The 16,903-nt window shown below is 52.4% G+C and overlaps 1 protein-coding gene across 1 annotated transcript in view; it reads left to right on the top strand.

Annotated features, from left to right (window-relative positions):
* SORL1 (sortilin-related receptor, L(DLR class) A repeats containing) overlaps nt 1-16,903 on the top strand; it is a 127,417-nt gene that overhangs the window by 13,240 nt on the left and 97,274 nt on the right. The window contains exons 6-11 of the mRNA XM_015563866.1: nt 6,081-6,261; nt 8,846-8,947; nt 10,075-10,244; nt 12,254-12,446; nt 14,409-14,526; nt 14,738-14,811. Of these exons, the coding sequence (XP_015419352.1) occupies nt 6,081-6,261; nt 8,846-8,947; nt 10,075-10,244; nt 12,254-12,446; nt 14,409-14,526; nt 14,738-14,811 (838 nt within the window). The remainder of the gene's footprint in view (nt 1-6,080; nt 6,262-8,845; nt 8,948-10,074; nt 10,245-12,253; nt 12,447-14,408; nt 14,527-14,737; nt 14,812-16,903) is intronic.

Raw genomic sequence — 16,903 nt, 5'->3', positions numbered from 1 at the left:
AGCAAACCTCCTTCACCTGAAATGTGGAGCCTTTGGGCCAGCAGTGCATTCTCCAGATGGGGGAGTGTGGCAGGCGGTGCATTCTCCAGACGGGGAGTGTGGCAGGCGGTGCATTCTCCAGATGGGGAGTGTGGCAGGAGGTGCATTCGCCAGACAGGGGGTGTGGCAGGTGGTGGGAGATGAGAGCGGAGGCTCTCCTCAGGCTTTGGCTCCTGCGTCCTCAGTCCACCAGGGAGCGTGGGGATCTTAGTGGTCTTGGCGGGTGGAGAGGTTTCTGAAGACATTCATTTTTAGAGCATCGCATCAGAAGTGGGGAATTTTCTCTATGTAAGATCAATTCATTTGTTCATTCATAACATAGTTTTTTGAATGTGCACTGAATGTAAAACATGCTAAATGTGCTTTCGGGCAGTGATGGTGAACCTTTTGAGCTCCGTGTGTCAGCATTTTGAAAAACCCTAACTTAACTCTGGCGCCCTGCCACATATAGGAATTTTTTGATATTTGCAACCATAGTAAAACAAAGATTTATATTTTTGATATTTATTTTATATATTTAAATGCCATTTAACAATGAAAAATCAACCAAAAAAATGAGTTCGCGTGTCACCTCTGACACCCGTGTCATAGGTTCACCATCACTGCTTTAGGGTGTGTGAAGTTGACTAATTTATGGATAAACTTGTTAAGGAGATTGTAGTTTAGGAGATACAGAAAGATTTTTTTAAATACAAAAAAATTATTGATTGACTTTAGAGAGACAGAAAGAAACATCTATTTGTTATCCCACTTTTTCATGCATTCATGCATTGATTGGATGATTCTTGTATGTGCCTGACGTGGATCGAACCTGGGATGACGCTCCAACCAGAGCTCCTGGCCAGGGTGGAAACACCATGTTTGCACCTAACACACGTTAAGAAGCTCAGGAATCGTGGGCATGGCATCAGACGGTGGAGGAGGGGCCTGTTCTTTGCAGATGGGCACTCATGGACAGCACTGGCTGCATGCAGCAGGTGGGGTGCGCTCTGGGGGTGCAGGAACAGAATGGCCAGAGTGGAGACAGATGACGCGGTGCTGGGGTGCAAAACGCTGCGTTTTATTTTGGGGCCGTGTGTTGGGTAAAGATGGGAGAGGAATTTGGACTGATTCTGAAAGCGATGGAAGCCTTTGTTGGTTGCTGAGAAGGAAGGTGAAATCAACAGGCTTTTAAAAGTACAGTTTTTCCTAGTCCTAGTTGCTTCTGATCTTTTTCTGTTACAGGGTCGTTGGTTCAAAAATAGATATATTTATTGATTTCAGAGAGGAAGGGAAGGGAGAGATAGAAATATCAATGATGAGAGAGAATCATTGATTGGCTGCCTCCTACACCCTCTCTTTCCCCCCAGTGATCGAGCCCACAACCTGGGCACATGCTCTGACCGATAATTGAACCGCAACCTCCTGGTTCATAGGTTGACCTTAACCACTGAGCCATGCTGGCCGGGCACGTTGTATATACTCTTGAATATATGTGCAGGCGGATATGTAGGACGGATTCCCAGGAGCACAAACCTGTTCACACACAGCAAGCTTGGTATCTCTCCAGTACACTCTCGATCTTCCCCTCAAGATCCGATCCAGCCATGATCCTCCCCCTTTCAGTGTCTAGCTCAGGGGTGGGCAAACTTTTTGACTCGAGGGCCACAATGGGTTCTTAAACTGGACCGGAGGGCCGGAACAAAAGCATGGATGGAGTGTTTGTGTAAACTAATATAAATTCAAAGTAAACATCATTACATAAAAGGGTACGGTCTTTTTTTTCAATAGTTTTATTCATTTCAAACGGGCCGGATCCGGCCCGCGGGCCGTAGTTTACCCACGGCTGGTCTAGTTGCTCATCCCCAAAACGGAGTCATCACTGAGTCCAAGTTTCTTTCCTACTTCCCATTCTGCCTACCAGGAGTCCCGAGGCCTCCACCTTCAGTGTGTGGCCGGGATTTCCTGCTCGGATGCCACCGGCTCCCTGCGGCCCCTCAGCGAGTGCTCAGCACAGAGCCAGGCCCCTCCTGTTAACGCTCAGGCCCCGTTCCTCTGCTTCGAGCCCTCGTGCCGTCCTCGTTTCTCTCAGGTAGATGCCAGGCACGCTCCTGCCACATGCGTGGCGCCTGTTATTCTCTTCAGCTCTTGCTGAAGATCTGTCACCTCAGCCAGGGCGGCTCGGCACACATGCCCCAGGAGGCCTGTCCCCAGGGCCCATGCAGTGGCATCTGCTCTCCTGGTTCCCAGGCTGCAGTACCTGAGGATTCTTTGCACAGCACTTAGAGCTGTTACTCTTATTATCTGTCTTTCTCTCTTTAGTAGAATAAAAGCTACACAAGGACAGGGGCTTTTGTCAGTTTTGTGCATTGATATATCCCCAGTGAATGAAGCTTTGAAATTATAACTTTCGTGGAGATTGCCAAATTTTCTATAGAAAGATGCAAATTTCAGCAGCATAGAACTGTGCGTCTCTCCAAGCCTGTATTAGAAAGAAATACTATCTCAGTGTAGTTTCCGTTTGCACTTTTCTGGTTGTGAATGATTTGGGGCCTCTTTTACTCTTTAGGCTCATTTTTGTATATTTTTGGTGACTTGTCTGTTCTGCCATTTGCCCTTTAACGATTGGATTCATCATTGTTTTATTACTGGTTACCAGGAGCTCTTTGTATATTTGAGATTAGTTCTTCGTGATATGAGATAGATTGTGTGTATTTATATTTTCCAGTTTGTCATTCCTTTTTAAAAAATATATGTTTTTATCGATTCCAGGGAGGAAGGGAGGGGGAGAGAGAGAGAGACATCAACGATGAAAGAGAATCATTGATCAGCTGCCTCCTGCACGCCCCCGCATTGGGGGTTGAGCCTGCAACCTGGGCATGTGCCCTTGACCGGAATCAAACCTGGGACCCTTCAGTCTGTGGCCATCAGTCTATCCAGAGCCAAACTGGCCAGGGCTGTCTTTTCACTTTTAGTTTTATCTTCATTAGATGTAGCGGCCCAGCAGGAGGGGAGGTACTCTGTGCCTCTTCCACCGGGAGCCTGTGAGGAGGAGTATCTCTGAGTTGCATTGCTCCCCTAGGGCTTGAGGCCAGTGCAGATGGGGCCCCGGGGAACCTCACCTCTACTGGAGCTGCCTTGGCAGAGAGGGCGGCTGTTTCTGGCCATTTGTTCTTTCCCTTGGGCAGAGGTTGTGGAGTCTCAGTGAGATTCCAGCCCTACCCTCGTCTGGTCCGAGTGCGCCCTCCATCAAGGAATGCCTGCAGAGCTTTTGGTGCTTTAAAGGACAAGTAGCTCTTTCACTTGTTCGGGGAACCATGTGCTAGGAGGGAAAACCAGCTGGATTACTAAACAAGGATGCTTTGTGCTGGGAATTAGTGTGACATGCAGATAGTTTAGGGCGGGCTCATCTCAGTTTAGATAAGTGCGTGAGGGTGTCAGGGCATCCCAGGCCATTTGGAGGGCCCCCCTAGGGTTCCCCACAGTAAGTGCGAGTGTGATCTAATCCCGCAGAGAGCAATGGCAGCCTTTGGAGCAACAGGAGAGCTGGAAACCTACCTCGTGTGCTATCCCGAGCTGGAGGCTGGTAGACGGGACAGGGGAGGAGCTGTGGGTGGGGCCGGATGCCCAGGGAGCAGCACTGAAGGGCTGTAAGGGGCCCAGGGAGCCAGTGAGGCCAGGCAAGGCTGGTGACTGCTGGGAGGTAGAGCAAGGCATGGGATTTCCAGATGAGGGCACATAGAAGAGGAGGCAGGTGTGAGTGAACGTAAGAAAGGGGAGGCCAGGACTGCAAAACGCAAACTCGCAACCTCGTAGGGCAGTGGTTCTCAACCTTCCTGACGCCGCGACCCTTTAGTACAGCTCCTCATGTTGTGGTGACCCCCAACCATAAAATTATTTCTGTTGCTACTTCATAACTGTAATTTTGCTACTGTTATGAATCATGTAAATATCTGATATGCAGGATGTATTTTCATTGTTACAAGTTGAACATAATTAAAGCACAATGATGAATCACAAAAACAATATGTAATTATATATGTGTTTTCCGATGGTCTTAGGCGACCCCTGTGAAAGGGTCATTCGACCCCCAAAGGGGTCGCGACCCACAGGTTGAGAACCGCTGTCATAGGGGGAGCGGCTCTCAGAAAGGGAGGCCCCGGGTTACAGAACTGACCTGGCCGGAAGCCGCAGCTTTGTTTCTCGTCTGAACAGCAGAGGTGAGCTGTTCTCAGACTTCCTCTCTGCTTTTTAAAAATACCCCGCAGCCTCATGCTCTTTGCATGTCGCCTGGAGCAGAGGGTGTACTTTAATCAGTGCTTCTACTTGTGGAAGAGAAGAGAGCAGGCCACCCCTCACTGCACAGAGCCCGTGACAACGGCGCCTCCCACATTAGGCCCAAACCCCGGCTTCTCTCCAGCGACGCTTCCCTCCCGGTTACGGGGCAAAGGCCTTCCCTGTGCAAAGAGGCTCTTCCGTTCTTCTCTTCTTGCCTCCTTCTCTCTTTCTCCCCAACTTTCCCTTCCTTCCCTCCCCCCTTCCCTTATTCTTTCCTCATTCTTTCATTCTTTTTTCTTTTTCTTTTTCTGTTAATCCTTGCCAGAGGATATTTTTCCATTGATTTTTAGGGAGAGTAGAAGAGAGAAAGACAGAAATATCGATGTGAGAGAAACACATGGATTGGTTGCCTCCTGCACAAGCTCAGACAAGGCAGACCAGGGCCTGGGCCAGGGAGGAGCCTGCAACCCAGGTACGTGCCCTTGACTGAAATCGAACCCGGGACCCTTCTGTCCGCAGGCCGACGCTCTATCCCCTGAGCTACACCGGCCAGGGCCATTCTCTTTTTCTTAGAATATGCTCTTGGCAGTGCATCTTGAAGCTTCGCGTTTGGTGCCCTAACCTTCATTATCCGAGCTCTGTGCATGTGGAGGAACTCAGGCCCCTGTGGGTGAGCTCTGCCTTCCTCACCTTTGCCGGGTGCGGGTCGGCCTGGCCTCGGGGCGTGAGGAGCCTGGGGCGGGTCCGTCCCCTGGGCTGCGGCTTGGGCTGTATTTGGGGAACAGCAGTGCAGGGCGCTTCTCCAAGGCAGTTTGATCTCCTCCCTCTGCTGGTCGCCTTTTGGAGTAGCCCTGGGATTGTGGCCTGTAGACGCACTGCAGCGAGGATCAATTCAGGTGGGAGCCCTGTGGGATAAAAAGACAGAAGGCATGGTTTGAAAGGCGTTTGTACTCCCTTGGAAGCTCAGAGAGCTGCAGTGTGGGGACCGCCATACATTGTAACTTGGTATATTCAGTGTCGAATGATACAAGAAGCAGTACTGTGTCAGGTAAGGGGACTGCTTCAGAGCCCATCCAACCAAAGCAGTTTCCTACGTTTGAACGCATTTAAAATGAATTAAAATGCTTGAAATCCGGTGCCGGTGAGACAGGGTGCACACCAGGGAGGCGCAGTGCCGGTCGGGAGTGGGAAGCCAGCATGGGGTAAGGCTTCCTAGAAGGGAGGCTTGAACTTGGCCCCGGAAGATGAGGGGGACTGAGAGGTGCAGGTAAGGGTATGGGAAGGCCTCCCTGCGGGGGGTGCAGAGCTGACAGAAGTACGGGGGAGAGATGCACCCCGTTTCTGAAGCTCAGTGTGCGCAGAGTTGTGAGGGAGACTCGCAGGGCAGGGCGCGCTTCTCACTGGTGAACCGGCAGCAGCGGCCTGAGCAGGAGGAGGCGGGGGCCTTGGAAGGATGTGCCTGGCTGGTCCCCACACGGTTTCCCCTGAGTTATCCTCCCGAGAGCCCAGCATCCTGGCAAACTCCTTCACTCCACCGACGTTTGTCACCGAGGCCAGACACGTGCTGACAGCCTCAGGCCGGCCTTCTGGATCCCAACTCGCCACCTTCACTCTTCCTTTCCCCACGCTGCAAACGGAACTAGTTTAAGTGTTCTCTAGCAAAGATCAAATCCAGGGGAGAGAAGTAGGAGAGGAAATTGCTGGAAATGGGATGGCCTGCGTCCTGGCTGGCTGCCTGCCTCCGGACACACTGGGAAAGGCGGTGCCACTGTTGTTTCTTTCAGGGGGATTGATCCCTACGACAAGCCAAACACCATCTACGTGGAAAGGCACGAGCCCTCCGGGTACTCCACAGTTTTCCGAAGCACAGACTTCTTCCAGTCCCGGGAGAACCAGGAAGTGATCCTGGAGGCAGTGAGAGACTTCCAGCTGCGGGACAAGTACATGTTTGCCACCAAGGTGGTGGTGAGTTGAAGGCGCCGAGGAATGAGCTGCCCGGAGTGTCCCCTCTGAGGCTTGGCGTTCTGTGGTCAGCGGGTGGGGGCCGGCCTGGACCGTGCTGGCAGAGACGGGCATGCCCGGAGGGTGTGGGAGGTCCCGGAGGTCGAGCGGTGGAGAAGCTCTGAGATCTGGTGGTTTTGCATGCGTCCTCCACAAACACATGTTTCTTTGAAATCCCAGTGAAAAGAACTCAGAGAGCAGGGCGGAGCTCAGCGGCGTTTCTTTCATTCCACTGCCTGACTTCCTTTCCAGTGGTCCTGTTCCTTTGTGATGGGTGGGGCCACAACATTAGTAACAAAGAAACAGAATTTCCAGAGGACGAGGCCCAGGAATCAGGATTTTAAACAGATTCCCAGGTGATTCTAATGTGCAGCCAAGGTTGAGAACCACTGCGTTGGGCGGAGTCTCTGTGAGTTTTGGACCCACGTGCAGTTACGTGTCTAACAGCATGTGAGTCAGGGGCCGCGAGAGTTAGTGCTCTAGGAAGAGTAGTAATTCAGCTTTCAGCTGTGAGGAAGTAGCTGCCCTCCCAGACTTTGGGAACATTTCCCCCTTGATTGGATGGGTTGGAGCCAGATGCTGAAATGGAGAGTTTGCTCATCTAACAGAGCTTAATTATTTAGCAGGTCTTGCCTTGCAACTGTATCAAGTTGTAAGTTGCAACTAAACTGTCCTGTGTCCGGGAGAGGACAGGCCCAGCTAAGAGCGCTGGCCTGTGTCCTGGGGGTATAAGCTCACTTTCTTGAAGGCAGCCAGTGGCAGGGACCTCGGCTCTGAGGCCCCCGGGAACTGGGAGGTTGCTCTGCTTCCTGTCGCTGTTACCCTCGGGGGCAAGTGAGATGTAATGTTTTCCTCCAGGTTCTCATTCATGTGATTGGCAGCTGGCCAGGCAGAAGCAGGTCAAAGCCCTTGGGATTTTGGATGTAGAGAGGCCTCCCCAACAGGGAAATCAGGGGGTAAGGCTGGAATGAGGAGAGGGGATGTGGGCGGCTAAAGGCAGGAGGGCTTCCCCACCACATGCCTTGAGAAATGTTTTCTTTTTAAAAATAATACATTTTTACTGATTTCAGAGAGGAAGGGAGAGGGAGAGAGAGAAATATCGATGATGAGAGAGAATCATTGATCGGCTGCCTCCTGCACGCCCTACACTGGGGATCCAGCCGGCAACCTGGGCATGTGTCCTGACCGGGACTTGAACCTTGGCCTCCTGGTTCATAGGTCGACACTCACCACTGAGCCATGCTGGTAGGACTTTGGAATTTATACATGTTTTTCTGGGAACTGTTTTCTTATTCAGGTGATACACTTCACATTTTTAATAGGTCTGTATTTCCTACTGGTCCCACACTGAGTACAAACTATTAACACGGTTTTTAGGGTGCCCCTGGCTTTTTTAAAACAAAGGACTTTCCACACTTGTTCAGTGGTGGTTTGAATACGTGTGTGTTGCTCCAAAGAGTCAGAAGTGACATGGTATCTGCGGGTTGCTCTCCACATGGCAGCGGTGAGCACAGCTCGCCTCCCGCGAGGAGACATGGGTGTGCTCCGTATTCTGTGGGAAGCTGGGTCCACAGTGGGCAGTAGTGAGCAGGCGAGGAGGAGGCAGCCAGCCCAGCCCTCCAGGGCGTCTGCTGGCCACGCGTGTGATGTGGCCACATGAGGAGGGGCCTCCCTCAGAAGTGCACACGCACAGAAAGCGCCCGTGCTGCTGTCCTGTTTGTGAATCACTGAGCACCTGCAGAGGGCGGCCCTCCCTAGCAGAGTGATGAGTGCATCGGCACAAAACGTGTGAGCAGTGCTTCTGGGTTCCGGGGCATTTAAACCCGTCCAGAGAGCAGCCCCAGTCGGACTCGGCTTCTCATCTTGTAGTTGAACAGCGACCTCGGGAGATGTAGTGGTCTCCTCTTAACCAGTGTTTTACACTCATTGTTGTGGTTCCAGCCACGGTTTCATTTCTAAAACACAATGTGACGTGGTCAGCATCACGTGGAATACTCTATACTCTACCAAAAACCCCCAAAACAAACACCATATTTTAGCAAAATACCTTAACCAACGAGAAGTATTAAAAGACTGAAAAACTGAATCAGTGAAAATTCCCCCGTTCTTGGTACCAGTGAAAGCCTGTGAGTCAGGTGTCCTCGTAACCTGCAGGGGGGACTAGGGTGGAGGAGAATGTACGCCTGGTGCGTGTGCGCTCACCGTGGTGGTTTCGGCGGAAGCTCTGCCCACCCGTCATCAGCCTCGTCCACGGCCCCTCCCCTCCTCTCTCCGCTTGAGCAGTGGTGGGCTCCATCCCTTCCCCAGCCCACGTCTCACATCACAGCGTTGTCCTCCTCCTCTCGCATCCGGAGCGTCTGGGCTCCATTGCAGACCCGCCTGGGAGAACACTGAGCTGGGAGAACGCTGAGCGGACGCTGCGGAAAGCACGTCTTTGCGGTGTGCTCCCTGCTGAGCGTCTCGGTGGAATTGAGGGCCCGGCTCCTGTTTTGCACGTAGTTTGGGGGGCTGATGCAGCACCATTGATTGTCCTCCTCTTCCTCGGCAGCACCTCCCGGGCAGCCAGCAGCTGCCGTCCGTGCAGCTCTGGGTCTCCTTTGGCCGGAAGCCCATGCGAGCAGCCCAGTTTGTCACCAGGCATCCCATTAATGTAAGTGGGTTCTGCAGGGCCGGGAGGAGGCGTCACTGTCCCTGCAGGGCCAGGACAGGGTGCTGTGGGTGTCCTGTCGGGGACATTTGACCAGGCGCCCTGAGTCACTTTCCAGAAAGGTCTCTAGAGCCATTATGCTCTGGGCGGGGGGGTCGGGTTTCTCCTCCAGCGTGGGAAGTGCAGCTGAGCCGGACCCTGCATTTGCTGGAGGTGGGAGAGGGCAGCGAGGGGCAGGGGCCGGGGCCGGGCCCGCGCCGGACAGCAGCGCTTACCTAAGGCCCTGCTGGGTTACAAACTCTGGGTTCAAAAAGGTGTCAGGTTCAGGACCTGCCTTTCAGGTGCAGAGGCTGGGAAGCCCACGGGGGAGCACATGTAGTCAGAGGCCATGGGTGTCGCTCGGAAAGGTCAGGTGGGCTGAGTCGTCAGAGAAGTGGCTGCAGGGGAAGCAGCCCCCGAAGGCCCTGACACTGGCCGTCGGCGTGGAAGGCCAGGGCTCCGGGGTGTCTGGTAGAAACACTGCTGGTCTTTGCTTCCTGCGGGCTCAGCTGCCGGCGGTCACCTCGGAGAAAAAGGCAAGGACACTCATGGTAATCTAGATTGCGTTCTGTACTGATGGTCGGTCTTCGGGGAAAAAGGGAGACGTTAACTAAAAGAGGTTTTTAGGTCACGTATGGCGTTCGTGGCCCATTTTCCAGTCAGAACCCCCTTCCAGTGGCCGAGCAGCCTCGGTCTCCAGAGGGAGGGGAGGCAGCCCTGTGCCGGGCTTGGGGCGCGGTCACGCTCTGTGGGCGTCATTGCTCCAGCCAAGAGTGGGAACGCCGCCCCGGGGCCCACGGAGGCTGCGAGATCGCCCCGCCAAGGCTTAGTGGTGACTGAATTAAATGTCTGACCAAGCACAGCAGGCTGGGTTTTAAGTTGGGAACTTCGGCCCGAGGACGATGCCAACATATTCAAATGCAGAAAAAGAAGGGCAGGGCACGTATTTAAGTTCCTGCCGCGTTAGGCACAGACGTCCAGGTTCAGAAAGGGCTGGAGTTTGGGAGGGAGAAGATCCCACCCCCACTCCCCTCACTGAGGGAGCGCCCAGGACTGCGTGGCTCACGAATTCTTTCCTTTTCGTCCCCAAGGAGTATTACGTCGCAGACGCCTCCGAGGACCAGGTGTTTGTGTGTGTCAGTCACAGTGACAATCGCACTGACTTGTACATCTCGGAGGCGGAGGGGCTGCGGTTTTCCCTGTCCCTGGAGAACGTGCTCTACTACAGCCCGGCTGGGGCCGGCAGTGACACGCTGGTCAGGTAAGGACCCCGATCCTGCCCGCTCCTCAGATCCACGGGGCCCCCTTCTCAGATCCAGGGACCTGCTTCACAGGACTGGCCTCTCGTTGTTGGTTTTCGGCAATAGCTGCACATTTTCACTCAGTTGGGGGTGTTTTCAAAAACCCCACTCCTGGCTCCAGGTCCCAGAGATGACAGTTGACTGGTTTGGGTGTGAGTCCCCAGGTGATTCTGGTGGCTGCCCGGGCTGCGCACCGCTGCTGTAGGCGACATTTAGTATCTGAGCCACTGTCCGCCTCTCACTCAGGGTTCTTGTTCAGGTGCCTGGTTTTGTTTGAGGTATTGTTCTGTCTGTGGAAGGACACTAACGTCATTGATCCTTTATCAGTAAATCATGCGGTGAGTTGATTGTTCTGCAGAAACGGGGCTCCTGGGCTCCGGACGGCCCTGGGGCTGGGGGTTCAGTGCGTGGTTCACCTGCGTGCCACCTTTGTCCTGTGACAACCAGACTTCTGGGAGCTGTCCCCTGATAGGATCCCCCTCTGCTCTTGGGAAGTGTCCTCTGGCCAAGCTGACGACTGGTCTGCGTGGAGGGCGGCTCTAAAGCTGTGGCCCCGGGTCAGAGGGCACATCCCGCCGTCCACTGTCCCTCCAGCCTGGCAGCTCATTTAGTCAGCAGTTCATTCAAGGCAAGGACGCTGCTGCCAAGAGCCAGACCGGCTTTAAGGACAGCAGTGAGGTCCCTGTGCGGGAACTTTCGTCCTCCTTAGGAGAAGGCGGGACATAAACAGATACGGCACGTGCCTGGCCATGGGGAGTGCAGGCGAACGGAGAGGTTCACGCAGTATCATTTATGTCGAGGATCATGGAAGTCGGTTCCAGGAGGGTCACGTTAGCAGGTGCCTGAGTTATAGGAGGAGGGAGCCAGGCAGACACCTGAACTGAGCTGCGGCCGCAGGGAATAGCAGGAACAGGGACTAACTTTAGGAATAGTGAGGAGGCCAGGGAGGCGCAAACTGAAGGAGGGAGAGAGAATCCAAGAGGATCAGAGGGAGCAGGGCCTTAAAGGGGATGGAAGACATTTAATTTTCCTTCTTAGTAGAATGCAGGGTTTTGAGCAGAAGACAGACGTTATCTTTACCATTTAAAAATTGTGAATTGCATTATATAAAGAAAAGTCCATTCAACAAAAGTGGACAGTATTGTAAATAACTTTAAGTGACCACCCATGTAACTTGTATTTTATTTTTTAAAAAAAAATAAATTTTATTGATTTTTTTACAGAGAGGAAGGTAGAGGGATAGAGAGTTAGAAACATCACTGAGAGAGAAACATCGATCAGCTGCCTCCTACACCCCCCCCACTGGGGACGTGCCCGCAACCGGAATCGAACCTGGGACTCCTCAGTCCACAGGTTGACACTCTAGCCACTGAGCCAAACTGGCGTATTTTACTTTTAATTAAAAATTTTATTTGAAAACATTTTAAGTGACAGAAGAATATGGACCCTTCATGAATGTGCATGTCACCCTTTAGTGGGGCGTGCTGATCTCAGTAATTCCATTGTAGCGTGTCTGCCGCTAAAGTGACTTCTCTTTAAAAAAGCCAAACTCACTGCTGCCTGGAAATCAGTCCAGTGGAGGTGGTGAGAGTGCGAGCCAGAGAATCATTGTGAAAACGCCGCAGAGACCCAGGGCAGTGGAGGCGGCCGTGGGTGACCAGGCCGGCGGAGGCGGCCATGGGTGGGCCAGTGGAGGTGGCCGTGAGTGACCAGGCCGGCAGAGGCAGCCGTGGGTGGACAGTGGAGGTGGCCGTGGGTGACCAGGCCAGGGCAGTGCTGATAATAGGAACGGTTACATTCTGACCATTTGCTAATAGGTTTGCTGACAGATTGGATGAGAGAAGGAGGAGTCCAGAGGCTACCAATGCGACTGGATTGTGCAACTTAGCATGGTTAAACTTCATGTTCTTTACAATAGAAACATACTGCGAAGCAGCGCGTCAAGCCCCGCTGTTCATGTTCTCTGTAGGTACTTCGCGAGTGAGCCGTTTGCTGACTTCCACCGCGTGGAAGGGCTGCAGGGCGTGTACATCGCCACCCTGGTGAACGGCTCCATGAAGGAGGAGAACATGAGATCAGTCATCACCTTTGACAAAGGGGGCACCTGGGAGTTTCTCCAGGCCCCAGCTGTCACGGGATATGGAGAAAAAATCGATTGCGAGGTACGGATGCTTTCATCTCATTTGGCTTTTTAATACACAGCTTTATCTGTAGTTCTCCACACACAGTTCCCAAACTCTGTACGAGGCACACTGAGGTGCATTGTGGACACACAGGGCACCGTGGACAGTGTGAGCTTAGGAGGCTCTGTGATCCTGGACAGCTGGCTGCTGGCCCCTGTGCGCTCCTGTCTTCACCTTTGCTCACACTGCACTTCTCTGGGTGACATCATATCTCTGTGAAACTGAGTTCTCAGCAGTGGAGGTGATGGAAGGGAGGTGAGGAAATGGAGTGGGGGCCTGTGACTCCAGTGTGAGAGCCAGTGGGCCCGCACAGCCCATTATGAAGTGCCTGTGGGTGTTTAAGGATGAAATGAAATCTTGGTTTAGCTTTTGCTGTTTCTGCACAGCACTGCTACTCGCTCTGCTCTGAGCTCTGAGGACGTGTGTGCTCTTGGCATGTCTTCTGGCCGATACGTGCTACCAGACACGACCGAGGCATCCCTGTGCTTCACACCAGGAACATCTGTCAACCTCTCCCACTGGAAGCTATTTCTATAGAATTTCTTTTAAAATCCCTCTCTGCATATAATTTAGGATTGTCTGATTTCATCTGTCTGTGGCCTCATCAGAAAAGTTAAGGGTACTGAAGTTCAGTATTTGGGCCCATTAAATAGTCCTCTATACCAAGCAACTCCTTTCTTTTCCCGCAAAAGAACAGGTATGGTCCCTGGCTCTATCCAGTCACCACGTTTCTGTGTTCATCGCACACCCAGGACCAGGGTGTGAAGTAGGCGGACAGAGGGACTCAGATAAAAACAAGTAGTACTGATTTTTTGAGAAACGATAACATTTTAGTGAGACAGTTACTTGGTCTTTTGGGTTATTGAATTTTGTTTGTCTGTGGTTAAATATATACAGTATCTGTGGTTCTTGGGAAAACTTTGGATATTTTGCTTGAAAGTATACTCCCCGATTTATCTTCTGATTTGCACCAACTCTTGACTAAACACATCACATCGGTACATGCAGACCCTCATTTTCTCAGCAGTGTCTTCGAGATCTCTGAGCTGGGCCTGAGTCGGATGTGAATGATGGCAGGGTTTTTCAGCTTGTGGTGGGGGCTAAGCCTGGTTATGTAGAATTAATGGTATTGTTAAGAGTCAGCTTCCTGTGTCATCGACTGATCATTTTACAAATGAACTGTATGACAGCTCCTCGGCTTTTAGCTTCTCCTTCTGATTTTAGATGGTGAAAGACAAGGAGAAAGGTGGGAGAGGTTGGCAGATATTTCTTTGGGACCCAACTCGATTTGCTATAGTTTTCACTTGCCAAACTGTGATGCTGGCCAGATGGTTGTGTGTTAGTGATCCTTTTAGTATAAGAAACTGGTGTATCTAGCAAACCAGGTCACCGTTGTTACCTGTCCGTAAGCACCCACAGAGTGAGCCTGTGCAGGACACATCTGAAACCATTTCTGGCCAAGAGAGTCAGGCACGCCCCTACACAGAGGCCTCGCTTGCAGGACCACCCTGCAGCCTAAGTGATGCAGGTCAGTTTGAACAACTTGAAGTCTCCGGTGAACACCGGTAGACGTGCTTGGTACAGATGTGGCATTCTTGAAACATTTCCTGAGGCTCCTTCGGGGCCTCGATTCGTGCTGTGTCCCAGGACTCACATGGAGAATCCCTGGGGACTGTGGAGAGATCTGAGGCTCTCCGTCTCCGTGAGCTGATGCTGATTTCTGGTTGCTGTTTTGCTGAGTCCCAACGGAGTTTTTTAGCACTTTTCTCTTTCTCTGATGGGAGGCGTCGGTGCAGTGTGGGGCCAGCGGCTGGGACTGCTTTCCTTTGGGCCTGGCCCCTTCCTCTGCCTCAGGCTGCAATGCCCACTCAGGCTTCAGTGTCTGGGGGAGACGTAGGCTTCGCACCACTTGCTGACAGAGCCTGGAACTTGTGTTTGTAGCTGTCCCAGGGCTGTTCCCTGCACCTGGCCCAGCGGCTCAGCCAGCTGCTCAACCTCCAGCTGCGGAGGATGCCCATCCTGTCCAAGGAGTCGGCTCCTGGCCTCATTGTTGCCACCGGTAAGTGTGCTCTGCCTGTTCTTACCGGGTCAGCGTTTCTCACGTGCAGCCAACTGCATGGTGGCCCCCCCGCCTCTGCCGCAGCAACTGCTGTTCTGTGGGTTTAAGGCAGTCTTAGTTGCTGGATCCTACTCAGGATTTCTAGTTGGACAAGGTGTTGATTACCTGACATATTCTTGAATAAAAAATCATTGTTCCTCTTTTGTTTCAGGTTCAGTGGGAAAGAACTTGGCCAGCAAGATGAGCGTGTACGTCTCCAGCAGTGCGGGCGCCCGGTGGCGAGAGGTCAGGCCACCTCGGGTCTTGTGTGAGCATGTGCACTGAGCCAGCGTTTCAGGAACGCACATGCTTGTGGTGCAGGCACCCATCTCAACTATGATTATAAACAAAGAAGCACCTGGAGCCACAGACAGGGTCTGCTGCGCTGATCTGTATGCACACCTTGTGGTGTGCGCTTGTGATTCTGCAAAAATGCTACTTTGAATCAAAAACAGACTTAAAGAAATAAATGTTTTAAGGTTATAAGTTCCAGGAGCACAAGGCAATGTCCGTTTTGCTCACTTTAAAAAATATATTTTTATTGATTTCAGAGAGGAAAGGAGAGGGAGAGAGAGAAACATCAGTGATGAGAGAGAATCATTGATTGGCTGCCTCTTGCACACCCCCACAAGGGGGATGGAGCCCACAAACTGGGCATGTGCCCTTGACTGGAATCGAACCCGGGACCCTTCAGTCCACAGGCCAATGCTCTATCCACTGAGCCAGACCAGCCAGGGCTGCTCACTTTTTTGTACCTCGGGCCTGGTAGCGTCTGGCAGGTGTGGGTGTTCAGTACATATCGGCTGATCATTAGTAAACGATCATATAGTCGTCATGGTGCCAGGCCGGAGCCTCGCGATTTATTACTCTTGTGTATCAACGTTGAAATGGAGCCTCCTCTCTGAGCTGTGATCTGCAGGTGCTTTCTTCGCATTCTGTGAAGAAGACGGCTTTGCCTTAGGCTTGTGTAATTAACGTGTGTCCTCAGGCGCTGGTTATACCACTTCGTAGGGTATAGCTAGTTCTCTAGTCCTTGGACATTAGGGACTCCCCAAACTTATAAAAGGAAAGTTCTTCACCAGCCTGCCTGCCTCAAGGGCCAGGGGAGTGCCTCTGCTCTCGTCTGGGGGAAGAGGGGGGTAGCTTTCTAGGCCCTGCTGCACGTCGGGTAGGGAGGGAGGGAAGGCAGCCCCCAGAACTCAGCCAAAACCTCGGTCAGCGCACCTCCTGCAGGCCGAGTGTGATGTCCTGAGGTAGATGGGGTTCTCAGAAGAGCTCACGCATAGGTCCTGTCCTCATGCCACTGCTTATAGGGAATGTTGTGTGCACTTCCATATTTAGATATGCAATCCTATGTAATAAAAGGCCAATATGCAAATCGACAGAATGGCAGAACAACTGGTCGCTATGACACACACTGACCATCAGGGGGCAGACGCTCAGTGCGGGAGCTGCCCCCAGGGGGTCAGTGCACTCCCACAGGGGGAGCGCTGCTCAGCCAGAAGCCAGGCTCACGGCTGGCGAGTGCAGCAGTGGTGGCAGGAACCTCTCCCACCTCCACAGCAGCACTAAGGAGCAGCAAGCTAAGCAGTAAGGAGCAGCGAGCAGGTGGGTGGTAAGGTGCGAGGGGTCCCGGGCTGTGAGAGGGCGCAGGTAGGGCTGAGGGACACCCCCTTCCCACCCCCAGCTGCCCCCAGTGCATGAATTTTGTGTACTGGGCCTCTAGTATATAGATTGTCATAAAGCCCCACATTGCTTGGCTTTTCACAGTTACAGAGAACTGTCACACACCTCACCTCTAGCCAATAGGTTGGACACCCAGACACTGCCTGTGTGTGTGTGTGTGCATGTGCACCTGTGTGCCTCCATGTGTGTATGCATGTGCACTTGTGTGCTTCTGTGTGCTTTCATGTGTATGCATGTACGCTTGTGTGCCTTTGTGTATACATGTGTGCTTGTGTGCTTCCATGTGTGTGTGCCTGTGTGCCTCCATGTGTGTTCATGTATGTTGTGTCTCCATGTGTGTGGCCTCTATATGTATGCATGTGCACTTGTGTGATTCTCTGTGTGCTTTCGTGTATATATACATGTGTGCTTGTGTGCTTCCATGTGTGTGCCTCTGTGTGCCTCCATGTGTGTGTGCATGTGTGTTGTGTCTCCGCGTGTGTGGCCTCTATATGTATGCATGTGCACGTGTGTGATTCTGTGTGTGCTTTTGTGTATGTATACATGTGTGCTTGTGTGCCTCATGTGTGTGCTTATGTGCTTCCATGAGTGTGTGCATGTGCACTTGTGTACCTCTGTGTGTGTGCATGTGCACTGTGTCTCCATGTGTGTG

The sequence above is a fragment of the Myotis davidii genome, unplaced genomic scaffold (genome assembly GCF_000327345.1).
Source record: "Myotis davidii unplaced genomic scaffold, ASM32734v1 scaffold799, whole genome shotgun sequence".
NCBI lineage: Eukaryota > Metazoa > Chordata > Mammalia > Chiroptera > Vespertilionidae > Myotis > Myotis davidii.
This window is presented reverse-complemented; position numbering and strand designations above follow the sequence as displayed.